Source organism: Periplaneta americana, chromosome 11 (assembly GCF_040183065.1).
Source record: "Periplaneta americana isolate PAMFEO1 chromosome 11, P.americana_PAMFEO1_priV1, whole genome shotgun sequence".
NCBI lineage: Eukaryota > Metazoa > Arthropoda > Insecta > Blattodea > Blattidae > Periplaneta > Periplaneta americana.
This window is the reverse complement of record NC_091127.1, coordinates 108,462,168-108,475,737: the sequence shown is the minus strand read 5'-3', so window position 1 is coordinate 108,475,737 and position 13,570 is coordinate 108,462,168. Positions and strand designations below refer to the sequence as shown.

General features: G+C 34.0%; 1 protein-coding gene across 1 annotated transcript in view; it reads left to right on the top strand.

Moving 5' to 3' along the window:
- LOC138709226 (cytosolic phospholipase A2-like) overlaps positions 1–13,570 on the top strand; it is a 62,779-nt gene that overhangs the window by 25,118 nt on the left and 24,091 nt on the right. The window contains exons 8-9 of the mRNA XM_069839833.1: positions 1,366–1,502; positions 11,533–11,755. Coding sequence (XP_069695934.1) covers positions 1,366–1,502; positions 11,533–11,755 — 360 coding nt within the window. The remainder of the gene's footprint in view (positions 1–1,365; positions 1,503–11,532; positions 11,756–13,570) is intronic.

Genomic DNA, 13,570 nt, shown 5'->3' with positions numbered 1-13,570 from the left:
GAACCAACTATCCCTTATTACAAAACATCATATAAACTCAGAGATATAGAAGTCATCGGATTAATGGTGGGCGCTAGAGGGACCATAACACAACAATTCGTCTGATTCTGTAATAAATTTGGAGACCCAACAACAACAATTAAGGAAATTTCTATGATAGCTTTGAAAGGTTCTCTGCAGATTTTACGGCGACACTTGTACTTCCATTCAAATTACAGTTAAATTTTCTCATTCTATCTTTTTATCTGCTTTTTATTTTACTGAAAATTTTCATTATTGTAAAATATCAGTAATTTGGTCACCCACTTGCAAATCATATAATAATAAAATTGAAAAAATTAAAAAAAACTATTCTCAAGATATCTGTGTTTTAGAAAATATCATTATTCGGCCCTCCATAACAAAATTTTGTACAACAATCTACTGTACTTGCTGAATTTAATTTAATGTCTCTTGGAAGTCGTAGCTTACTTGCTCAGCAACTTTTATTATATAAAATATTCAACGGTCTATTGCTGGATAATAGCGAAATAATATCACAAATCCAGATTAACGCTAGAACATCACATTTAAGAAATCGTCAATTGTTGTATTATAAAAAACCAAACACTTAAGCGCATAAAAATTCACCAGTATTAAAAATGTGTTCAAATTTCAATGAAGTATGTAAAACATGGCATCTAGATTTCAGCATTTCTTACATGAAATATAAACATTTTCTTATTAATATACTGACGGTAGTTGATTTTAAATAATATTGCTATATACTGTATTTGTTACTCTGTAATTTGCCATTTTTGGCTATGATATCTATACTTATCTATTTTTCATTTATTTTTACTGTGTATTTTTCATTTATATCTATATCTGTGTCTTTTATTTAGGTAGTACCTATTTGTCTGTTTTTTTTTTCATTTTTAATTTTTAATTTCTATTTACACTTGTATCTTGCATTTGTATCTGTTTTATCTCATTTTTCATGTTATCCGCAATTCTATGTTCTAAACAAATATCTGTACTATCTATTGTAATTGGGACGTTGCCCTATTATACAGACAGACACAGACAGACAGACTACTGTAAATTTCAGTTTATTGTAAACAAACTTTTTGTAAGAAATTTTTAATGTCACACCTTAAATGTTACTGTTTAACATTCTTTGTCTTTGGCAACCTCACCAAGTTGAGGAAGATAATTCAATTTAAAAAGAAATTGTTTGGGATTACTTTATCTTCCTCCTCCATGTCTTTATCTTTTGCTGGAGAGTTTGAGTATGCATACATAATCATACATATATAATCTGGGAAGTAATAACTCTTGATGCAAAATAGGCTCTATTTAATCCAATATGATGTTATGATCCAGGTACCCTGCGTGGCCGCGCTGGGTTCTGGAGGAGGAATCCGTGCACTTATAGGTTATAGCGCAGCAAGCAAGGCTCTTCAAGAACTAAATATCTTTGACTGCATCATGTTCATGGCATCTCTTTCAGGCTCATCATGGTGAGTATTCCAGTACTTTCTTTTTGTCTTTGTAACTCAAGACCTTTACATAAGCACTTCCTTTTCACAATTATTCGTAAATGTTGGAATTCAGTTTCAAAGCCTAAATAAATTTAAATAAATACTCGGTAAAACCAGCAAGGAATTGTGTGAATTATTAGCTAATAGCAAGTATTCTAACTTACGTAATTTCGCAGCTAAGATGCTGGCAATATTTGAATCCACATATCTGCGAACATTTTGTTTTCTAAAGTGAACCTGATTAAAATACTGCACGTACATAGACAGCCTATCATCTCGTAACTGCTTTACGTGTATGTAATAATAGTGGTAGTAGTAATAATAATAATTAGTGCTGTTGATCAATCAAAATACTTAATCGATTAACTGTTTGAATTTAATCGGTTAATCGATAGATTAATCGAATTTTGATCGAGTTGAAAAAATGTTATAATATAGTGTAATACAAAATTATTGTTAAATTTAACTTGTGTTCGGTGATAAGTGTTTCGCATTGTGTTTCAACTTTCAATAGAGGTAGATTAGGTCACTGTCCTCGTATTTCCATCTCTTTCTGAAGTGTTTGTGCAAAGATTTTCCCTACGCTACCTGGTTTACAGTTAGAAAATAATAGTACTATTGTGCTTTTAAGTAAGCAATTTCCGAGAGAGGAATATTGTCGGAATTTTTAGTATGAGTTTATATTAACAAAATAATAATTAATATCAACTACAACCGATTAATTTTAATGGACTCGAATATTCGATTGAATATTTTTGGTCGATTAATCTTAGAACAGAAATTGATCAATTAATCGATTAAATCAAATAATAATAATAATAATAATAATAATCATCATCATCATCATCATCATCATTATAATCCTAATATACACAGACTCGTCTTCACCAAACAGTATAAGCGAATTAAGGCTTATAAGTGATTATTTATAATGAGTGCTAAACCATAGTGACCATATGAATGCATGTATTACATATTGACTTCATTTGAAATGTTTAGGCTATGTGTACAGTTGTCAAAAAAAAAAAAAAGTGGCCGCACTCGTGAACAGCGAATATTTTCTAAGTCCACTTCGTGTCACAGCGATGTTACACGATGCATGTGCTTGTAGAGGCAGTCTCGGAACTATGGAAGCATTCCATATCTATGTCTCGTACACCAGTGGTACAGTGCTTGCTTAATGATTCGAAGGTTGCGGGTTCGGGCCTACTTCAAATTTTCATCTAATTTTTTAATCCTTCTTTAGCGTTATAAATAATATTCAAATTAACTTTTATATTCTGTTATTCGTTCTTTATCGATATCAAGTTATTTATGTTTTGTTATCGTTCTTTTAGCGATATTAATAATATTTAAGTTATAATTTTTTGTAATCTGTCATCATTCTTCAGAGATATAAATAATATTCAAGTCATCATTTGTATTCTGTTATCGTTCTTTAACGATATGGATAATATTCACGTTTTTTATATTATGTTATCGTTATTTAGCGATATAAATAATATTCAAGTTATCATTTATATTCTGTTTTCGTTTTTTAACGTTATAAATAATATTCAAGTTATCATTTATATTCTGTTATTGTTCTTTCGCGATATAAATAATTTGTATTTTATGTAAGTAATTATTATAATACAAATAACCATTTTTGTTTGTAAAATAGGTTATTTTATTTAAATAATTGAATATATATTATATAATATCTTATATTAATTAAACAAACCGATATTTATCATTTATAGTCTCTTATCATTCTTTAGTGGTACTGTATAAATAATATTCAAGTTATTTGTATTGTTATCGTTCTTTAGCGACATAAATAATATTTAAGTTATAACTTTTATATTCAGTTACCGTTCTTTAGAGATATAAATAACATAAATTTAATAGTACGTTTAGAACAACACAGTTGCATAATACTGATGTTAGTTTTTCTTTTTATATTATTACATTATACTATCTTGAACCACAGTAAAATGGAAAGGAATGACGAGGAATTGAACCTGAGACGTTGACATCTAAATTGCGACGTTCGTCCGCTGAGCTACGAGGGCACAAGTGTGGAAACATTTGTGGAAAAATTGGCCCAATCCCCCTCCAAGATTTTCTTATGATTTGTAGAAGCTAGTCCAGGATGCGGGAGGCAAAGGCTAATTGGGATTTCCCGGTCTCTGATCGGGTCAAACATTGTGATAGAACTAATTTTTAACACTTGCGGTGAATTTCCGTGAAGTCCGGAGGGCACAATTAATCAAATCCACTCTCCTCATCTCCACGCTTGGCCCCCCTGGGATCTAATAAGATGCGAAAGAGACAGTGGTGTGCGGAAAGCAACGGGAAGTTACCGCATTTATCCTTCCCAAGAGAAACTGCAAACATGAACAAAGGAAGCTTTTAATAGAAAAAGGAGCATCTTCTGCGGACCTTTGGAAAAAGAAGTAAGGAAGAGACTAGTGAAGTGCTCTGTGTGGAGTGTGGCATTGTATGGGGAAGAAACATGGACAATACGACGAAATGAAGAGAAACGTATAGAAGCATTTGAAATGTGGATGTGGAGAAGAACGGATCGTGTGAAGTGGATAGACAGAATAAGAAATGAAGTAGTGTTGGAAAAAGTGGGTGAAGAAAGAATGATGCTGAAACTAATTAGAAAGAGAAAAAGGAATTGGTTGGATCTCTGGTTGAGAAGAATAGTAGACGACATTAGGATATGTGGATCATATACGGAGGCTAAGAGGAAGGAAGAAAATAGGAAAGATTGGAGAATGCTGGGTTTGCAATGAAAGACCTGTCCATGGACAGAACACTTACGTATGTATGTCCAGAATGCCTGGAATGTCGTGTCTAAGAACAGTCGCTATTTGCAAAGACTAGTCGATACCATGCCCACTCGACTGCAAGATGGGATCGAGATAAGGGGAAGATAGATTAAATATTAATCGTGGCTTTTTGTTTTGTTTTTTGAACGCTTAATTGTTTGAATGTTCTAAGGCAGAGGCCAGTAAGTTTGCTTTGTTTATGCCACGAAAGATATTTTTGTTGAGAATAAAATCTTCTTTCTTTCCATTTGCAGCCACAATGTCATAATGATAAAGTAATGGCATAATACATTCATGAACCTGATGTTAATTACTAAAATAATCGTAAAAGAGAAAGGAGCAATTATGTATATTTTGTCTCTCTCTCTCTCTCTCTTAAAAACAAAACAAAAAAGAACATAAAAAACACGAGGTTGTATTCGAACAAAGGGCATCACGAATAGGAGGCCGAAACGCTACCATTATGCTATCAGGTAACACACAGATTACTTGGTTATAACTGTAGATATCAGGCAACGTGGTCCAACAACATATAACATCGCCTGTGTCCGAATTGTAGCGAAGATACCCGAAGGGAAGTTTGCTTCAAGAGAGCGGCCACTTTTTCTTTTGACAACTGTACACAGGCGACAAATTGTTGAACATCATTTTTGTCGTTACGGTGTGTGCAGTAAGTTTGAATGAGCGTGTGTACACAAACAACGACGCGACAAAACTGTGTCAGAGCAGTTGAAATAAATTGTGGACGACTTGTGTGTCTGAAGACTAGGATGCGCCTAATGAAATCAGATGGGACAGTGTACACCGGCAACACTGTCGACAGGCCAACGATTTCTAGTTATTTCTCTATAGTTTCTCTCTTTGTTTTGTAAATTATTTTCTTTGTGAGAGGGGGAGGGAAATTTTAATAGTGCCTAGGGGCGGCACTACTCATAAATCAACTTTTTATTCAACTCTTAATAACTAATGATTACATAACTCAATTCCAAAAAAAATGCACATAATGTTTGTATTATAATGTTCAATATTGATTTCTGACAGCAATTTTCCAAATAACTCTACAAGCTTTAAATTTTACGAAATTATTTACTGGTGCTTTATTTTTCGCGAATGATTACATTCGGTTTCGCACACATTCCTAAGCTGGGCATTTGTGTAGAATTCCGAAGGCTATCAAAAGTTGTTGGTACTACCCAAGACTTTATATACGGTTTATTATACATTGATACATACAGTATACACATTATATAATACGAACTCGCTTAATTATTTTCAAAAATTTCTGCATATAATGTATCAAAATGTTCAATACTGAATGCACAGTGCAATTTTCTTAGTGAAATTCATAGGATAACTCTACAACTTGTAAAAATTCATTCAAGAGACTTGATTTTTCGCCATTGACTACATTTGTTTTTGTAATTAAGGCGAACTGTTTTAATAGAAATTGAATAATCATTACTATTGGCAAACACTCTTAACACACACTTTGAACATTGTATACAAAGGACGTCTTAGAGATATCAGACAATTGCACATATCGATTTCCCTTTCCTTAAAATGTATTGTCCTTTAAATATTACCTCATAATAGCCATTTCCATTAAAAGTCAATAAAGTATATTGGTTGTCTAAAAATTAGTGTTGTGGGATTGAATCGATTAATCGATCAATTTCTATTGTAAGATTAATCGATCAAAAATATTTAATCGAATAATCGAGTCGATTAAAATTAATCCTTTGTAGTTGACATTAATTATTATTTTGTTAATATAAACTTATACTAAAAATTCCGACAATATTCCTCTCTCGGAAATTGCTTACTTAAAAGCACAATGGTGCTGTTATTTTCTAACTGCAAAGCAGATAGCGTAGGGAAAATCTTTTCACAAACACTTCAGAAAGAGGTGGAGATATGAGGACAGGGACCTAGTCTACCTCTATTGAAAGTTAAAACACAATGCGAAATCCTTATTAAGTTTCATGGTTTTCCAAGAAAACTTCCACCTTGTTGTCAGCTCATCTTCCTAGCATATGAAATACATACTTTTCTGGGATTCGTCTCCCTCATCCCTTATAAAATAGCCATGTATACACTAAGTGCAAGTGAGAGCGTAACTATCCTGATTTCTTTCTAAAATCTGGTAATTCGATTACAATAGGGGCCAGTCTTTTGTTTCGACCGCTGTACTTTTGCAGTTGCAGTTTCTGTACTGAGTTTGTATATGAAGGTTGTGTGTTTAGTTTGATGGAGACGAAAAATTAGTTTTCTTTGGTCTGTGAAAAGTGTAAACTCCGTTATGTCATATGAGAATTTGAGAGGTGTACTCGGTAAAACGTTTGGATTTAAATTGAACGATCATGGAAAAGTGCTTGAGAAAAAGTTTTTTTTCGTGTTCGGTGATGCAGGAAACATTGTTACTAAACGTAGAGCGGGACTTAATTCGAAGCATGTGAATGCACTCACATGTTTAAAATCATGGATGAAGCAGTATTAACTAGGTGAGTCTTCATACTTTTTGTTATTTATGTTTCTTTCAAAAATTCCCGGAGAAATTGACATAATAAATTATAAGCCTCATAATAAATATGTTAGTAAATAATTAAAATAGTTGTTTTGTAATATAACGATACAATATACAGATATACAACATTTAATATTTATACTTATCACCGAACACAAGTTAAATTTAACAATAATTGTGTATTGCAGTATATTAAAACATTTTGTTTTCAAATCGATCAAAACTCGATTAATTTGTCGATTAATCGACTAAATTCAAATAGTTAATCGATTAAATATTTTTATTCATCAACAGCACTACTAACAATTAGTTTTTTTTTTTTAACAAATCTTGCATTGTACTGGAAATTTTCAAGGTATTGAAAATCTGGAAGTAGGAAGAAAATACAGTACGTACGATGTTTTAAAATTCAATGCATTTTTGATATGTTGTCACGTGGTGACGGACGGTGGTGGTAGTGGTAATTTGGTATTAATTATATAAAGTAAACATCATATAAGAATGTTCTGTAAAATTTAGTTGGTTGCTAGGACCAACGAGTGGATGAAAGTTTAAAAAACCTCACTCGTTGCTTTTAATAACATTAACTTCAACAATAAAAAAACTTTACAATAAATTATGTTAAGTATCAACATACCAATGGACAATTTTATTAAGAGGTGTTGGATAAAAAGTTATACAGATATCATTACTGGGGTTGTAATGTTTTCCCTGTATAGAGTTTTTATACTGTTAAATTTCACAAAAATATTCTACAAACCTTGCAGTTTGTGCTAAATAAATACATTTAAAATGCCACTTACGAGGAAAAAATATGCTTAAATCGTATGTAGTCCCACACTAGTTTTCAGTTCTCTCCAGTATATTAACTTTTAAACTTTTCATACAGCCAAGTAACGCTATCCTAAGGGAAATTGAAGTATCCTGCAAAGTGATTTCTCACATCCATGTCAAGGAAGCTCCTCGCACGTTGCATGGATTGATCGGTTGAAAATTAACTTTGTATAAAATGTCATTAAAATGTATTCCACCTTTTCAGCGCACTAATTACACAACAAGGAGTAGGTCTTACAATCGACTCAAAGAGGTAAGCTGGTGTTTAGTAGCCTGTACAAAATACACTACTTCGATGCTAAAATTTCAAAGGTGGCTTATACCACACGATGAGCTCTGAAATATTTCTTTTCCAATTGGTGTCCTGCCGAGCAATAATTGAGGGTCCAACTAGAGCCAAAATTCATAAAAACTGGAAATTCGCATTCTATAACTTTGTAGTATAAAACTTATCAGGATAATTACTATAACGTTGAAACCTTATTTAAAACTTTCCAAGTGACAGTATTTCACTGTAATAGGATGCATCCAAAATTAACATTCACGTCGTCATTTTCAATTCCAGTCTATAAGACCCAAAATAAACAGCAACTATTTCTACTACATCCATGATGACGCTGGCAACAAAACTGTGTCCGATGAACACACAATCCAACGACGCGACAGTTTCGTTTTTCACTGTTGCCGTGCAGTTGCCGGCGAGAGGGGCTGAAGACAAAAATGTCGTTCAACAATTTGTCTCCTGTGTACACATAGCCTTAATGTAATGACAAGCCGCATTAGTTTTGTACAGCCCTAAGCGGAAGAGAAGCCAAGTTGATGTTATGTAAACACGGGCGAAATATTGTGGAAGGGATGAACTGGATAACATTTACCTCCCCTCCGTTATGGCCATCCCTGAATTAGATCAGTGGAGAAAATTCATGAACTCCATCGTGAATCGAAACCGCGACAGTTAATGTAATACGGAACTACAGGGACATCATTTTATTTTTACTTCAATTTTTATTGCACCTGAGTTTTTGAATGTACTTCACTCCCACCCCTTCTACTAATGAAGTTCAACCGTCCTCTACACAGAATCAAGAGCATATACAGTCATAGTAGCCTTGCGGTGATCATAGTAAACAGTACGTTCCAAAAATATGTTCGCGTTTTCCAGTGACGAAAGAGCTTTCAATATTGAATCATTTTCGCACAGGTACTGTCGTCCGTTTGCCTACGTCGTATCCCGGTTTCCCCCACCAGCTTTTATTCGCCAGCTAGTGGCTGGGCTGTCTTAGCTCCTTTCTCAGAACATTAATTTCTGTTAGGAATTGGACGTCTACGTAATATTATACAACTGTTTAAAATTACTTAAATAAAAGGCCTTGTTAAGTAATTGCCACGTGATTTCCTCCCTTTCTACGACTCTACGACATAACCACTTGGACGGACAGTAGATAATATGTCTGAGTAATTTTATCTTTTCGGATCGGGCAGAAGTGAAGATTGAATTTACAGTACTTAAGGTACTCTTTTATAGAGTAGGTAAGGAATTATTTCAACACGAGTTACTAGTACGAAGAACGAAACTGGTAATTGGGATTACGTACAATAGTCTATAGTGCGATAATATGCACATTAGAACTGAAGCCTGTATCGAAATGAACGGCCACCATTAAAAAAATGTGTTTAAATACTCATATTATGATTATTTTTCAATTTAACTTCATTCTCTATAGTGTACGCTAATGTGCTGTAGACAGTATAATATACACTGCATAACGAATACGTCCACATGGACAGCTCAGTTCGTGAGTAAAAACACTCATTGTTAATACTGTACTGTATTTTGATTAAACAAAAACCTAATGAAAATGATCAAATTCAAAAGCGCAATATTTCCTAGTTTACGTAAATGGATGAACTACTTTTCTTCCCTCCTATACCTAGTAAAGTGATTTGTTTGTATATTACGCCAGTATCATCGAACTCCAGTCGTGGAACGGGGTAGCAAACGGCGTTGATCCAGAGGTATAGGCAAGTTAATATTAAAAATGTTACTAAAAATAAAATTATGTCCCTGTACATGTTGGGATTCCTATAGAATATATCAGATAAATTCCTTAGAAAGAATCCAGTATAGCGCAGCTAAATTTGTTAAAGGTAAAAGAAAAAACGGAAATGATACGATAAAAGAACTTAAATGGGAAACATTGGAAAACAGACGTAGAAAAACTAGAATAACATCATTTTATAGAGCACACCTAGGCCAAAAAGCATGGATAGACATAATGGTTCGGTTAGAGAAGCCAACGTACTATGGTAGGAACGATCATGATTTTAAAATCAAATGTAGGAAACAGAAAACGGATGTAGGTAAATTCTCATTTTTAAATAGAACTATAAATGATTGGAATGACCTACCTGCAGCGGTCTTTGAGGGCTGTCCTTCCTTAAGGAGATTCAAGAATAACTTAAAAAGTTGTGTATAAAGTGTAAATTAAAATTAAGGTGACATTTATTTTTTTAAGGTGACATGTATTTATTTAGCCTGACGAGTTACTTACTCCCTTGGTTTGAATTGTAAATTATTTATAAATAGCTTGTAAGAGCATCTTAGACTATTAATTTAAATGTAGTTCTGTTTATAAGTATGCATAAGGGTGTAATTATTTGTCTTATTGGAACTGTTGTATCAGTGAAGCGTGGTGAGTCAGTGAAGTTATGGTTTCACAGTGCAGTGAATAGTTCCGATCAGTGATAATTTATGGTGTCAATGAAATATTCTTTAGTGTCAGTGAAATGTGTTCTAAAGTTTCAGTGAAATGTGTCACAGTGCCAGTACAGTGAGTGAGATGAGAGTAAAGTGAAAGATTATTATCAGTACCAATGTGAAACTTATGTAGGGCCTTTACATATGTAGGTTATAATGTAAAATTAAGTTCACTTATTAATTAGGTTATTTTATGTATTATTATTTCTTCTTTCTCTTAGTTTAACCTCTCCCTTTTAGGTGCATTTACACGACCCACGTCACCCGGGCCTTACATGGCCGCGACCTGTCGTGAATGTATTATTATTAATTGTAATTATTGTGTGTAATTGTATTATGTATTCTAATTGTATTGTGTATTCTAATTGTATTGTGTATATAATTGTTTTGTGTATTGTATAATTGTATTGTGTATTGTTTATATTGTGTGTACCACTACCACCGGGTGCTTGCCCACTTGCAGTGTGCATACATAGGCCTACATACATACATACATACATACATACATACATACATACATACATACATACATACATACATACATACATACATACATACATACATACATACATCTTCCGACTTCCTTAACCGCGACGTTACCGCCGCGCCGGTCCCATTGTATCATTAATAATTTTTTAACAATAACCATGTGAGATTTTTCCCCATCGTTTTGAATCTGTGTGTACATTGATCTTAATTCTTTTTGCTATCACGTTATCACAAACAAGCAGGCAGCTGTAGGACAAACGGAGTTGAATCTCCGTGTTGATTGCGAAACCAACATTCGAACATCGCGCGTAAGCTAAAGTCACACGTCTGTGGCTCAAGCACTAGCACACTGGTGTTGCATCCAGGTGGACCGGGTTCTGTCTCCGGCCAGATCGTGAAGGAATTTGTGATTGATAAACTAGACGTTGCAGAGAGGTTTCTCTGAGTGAAATTGCTTTTTAGAATACGAATATGAAATAATTTACGTTTAAAATGTCATGCTTCATTGTATGAATTATTTATTTTGTACTTAAAACAATTTAGTTGTCATTAAAATTTACATTTGTGCATTTTTTCCCCCCACAGGTTCCTTTCCTACTTGTATTCACAGCCAGAATTCCCTGCGAAAGGTCCTAAAGAATTCCAAGCAGAGCTCAGAGAGATCCTGAACATGAGCGGATTCCAACTTCTAAATCCATTAGTTCTCAAGAAAGGCATTGCAGCGATGGTCAAGAAGTCAGTAGCAGGGCAGCCTATAAGTTTCACAGACCTTTTCGGACATCTTCTGGGGCATCTCTTCTTGAAAAATGTTTGTATATATCAATACACGAAATGATGGACGAAAATTAAAAACATAATGTGTTTTATGTGTCTGCCGACGGCAATTCTCTAAAGTCTTGGTTTTTCTAAACCGACGCATGCGACGAGCGAGGTCCGCCTCGCATAAATATGAACTATACGAGAGATCGTGAGTGGTTTCTATAAAGCCTTGGTTTTTCTGAACCGACGCATGCGAAGTGCGAGGCACTCTATTCACACCTCGTGTCTCACATCTCGCACATTGCATGCGTCGGTTCAGAAAAACCAAGGCTTAACCGTGGTGGGAATATAATCACGGGCTTAATTGCGAGATGCTAGGTCTGCGCACCTCGCACATCGCATGCATCAGTTTAGAAAAACCAAGACTGTAGGCGGATTCGTTCGCGCGATGGATTATGAATGATTATGAGATACATATCACACACTTTATTTCGCAATCTTAACTTTAGTTAACACCATTTTTAAATTATATTTCAGGTGTGTGAGATAATTTTTTGCTCGTATTATTTCACAATGAAAAAACTGATTACAATATTAAATTTTATACATTACTTTAAAAATGTAATGATTTTTGTAAAATTTGATGTAAAAAAACATCATTTTATTTATAGGCACAGGGTACTTATAATTAACAGAAAAAATTCGGACAAATTGGTACTTGAATAGCATACAACACTGAAAGAAAAATAAACAGTTTTAATTAGGTACCTAAGCAGTTAGGTACTAACTTACTACAATTCTGTTTATGTAACTTTAAATGTTTATGTATTTTAATACACCGTGTCCCGTTTAGAGGGTTCGAGAAATAAGTGATAATCTCAAGTGTAAGTAATGGTTTATTAACATAACTTTTTACATAACCTGATGTAAAAACTCTCCGAGTTTCGAAGAATGGTCAATGCAACTCGATGTGTGCGCCTTGAATTATCCTGCAGGCATATAAGCGACGGTATTCAACCTCCCGCCAATTGTGCTGTGGCATTTGTGGAGTCACTAGCGCAGCTGCATTTGTGAATGCGTTGTCTCAGTTCCTCCAAACTGTTAGCTCTGCCTCCTTGGTACACAACATCCTTCACAAAGCCTCAGAAAAAAGGTCCAAGGGGGTCAGATCAGGTGATCTGATTGGCCAAGCAATGGGTCCTCGTCTTCCGATCCACCTGTCCATGTATGACGAACACGGCATTGTACTCGCGTAACAGATTTTTCTTCTGCTAACCATAGCACACACGAACTTTCTGTTGTGGTGTCCACATGTTGATCATGGTGTGTTTTCCTATAAAATGGCGCCAGGCTTGTTTTAGCAACAAACAAACGAAAGTTATGCATGCAGCTGTTTTCAGACTTTGTTGTGTAAACTTGGACAGTTTCTCTGTCTTGTCAGATGTAAATCTCAATTATATCTTTGTCTGGTTTTAAGTGGTGAGCAGTTATTTCTCGATCCCTCTAAGCAGAACACGGTGTAAATTTTTTCAAAACGAAAATTTACATTTGTTCGGATCAAATTTCTGCATATTTAAAGGACAAATCAAAAGTTATTTCAATCATTTATCATAATACACTGCTCTCTTAAATTGACTGAGCATATTGGGAATTAAATCAATGGCTTTCCCCAAACACGCTATGAAATGTTTCATATAAAGCAATTTTTTATCTCGAAAAGGAAGCAAAAACGAGCCAAATTGTTTTAAACTTTTGTGTTTAAAATACAACCATTGTGTCTCGAAAACTATGTAATACTGGTTGTTCATAAAAAAAATTTGGTAATTCAAACCTATGTAAAGAATCGATTGGTGGGTAGTACCAT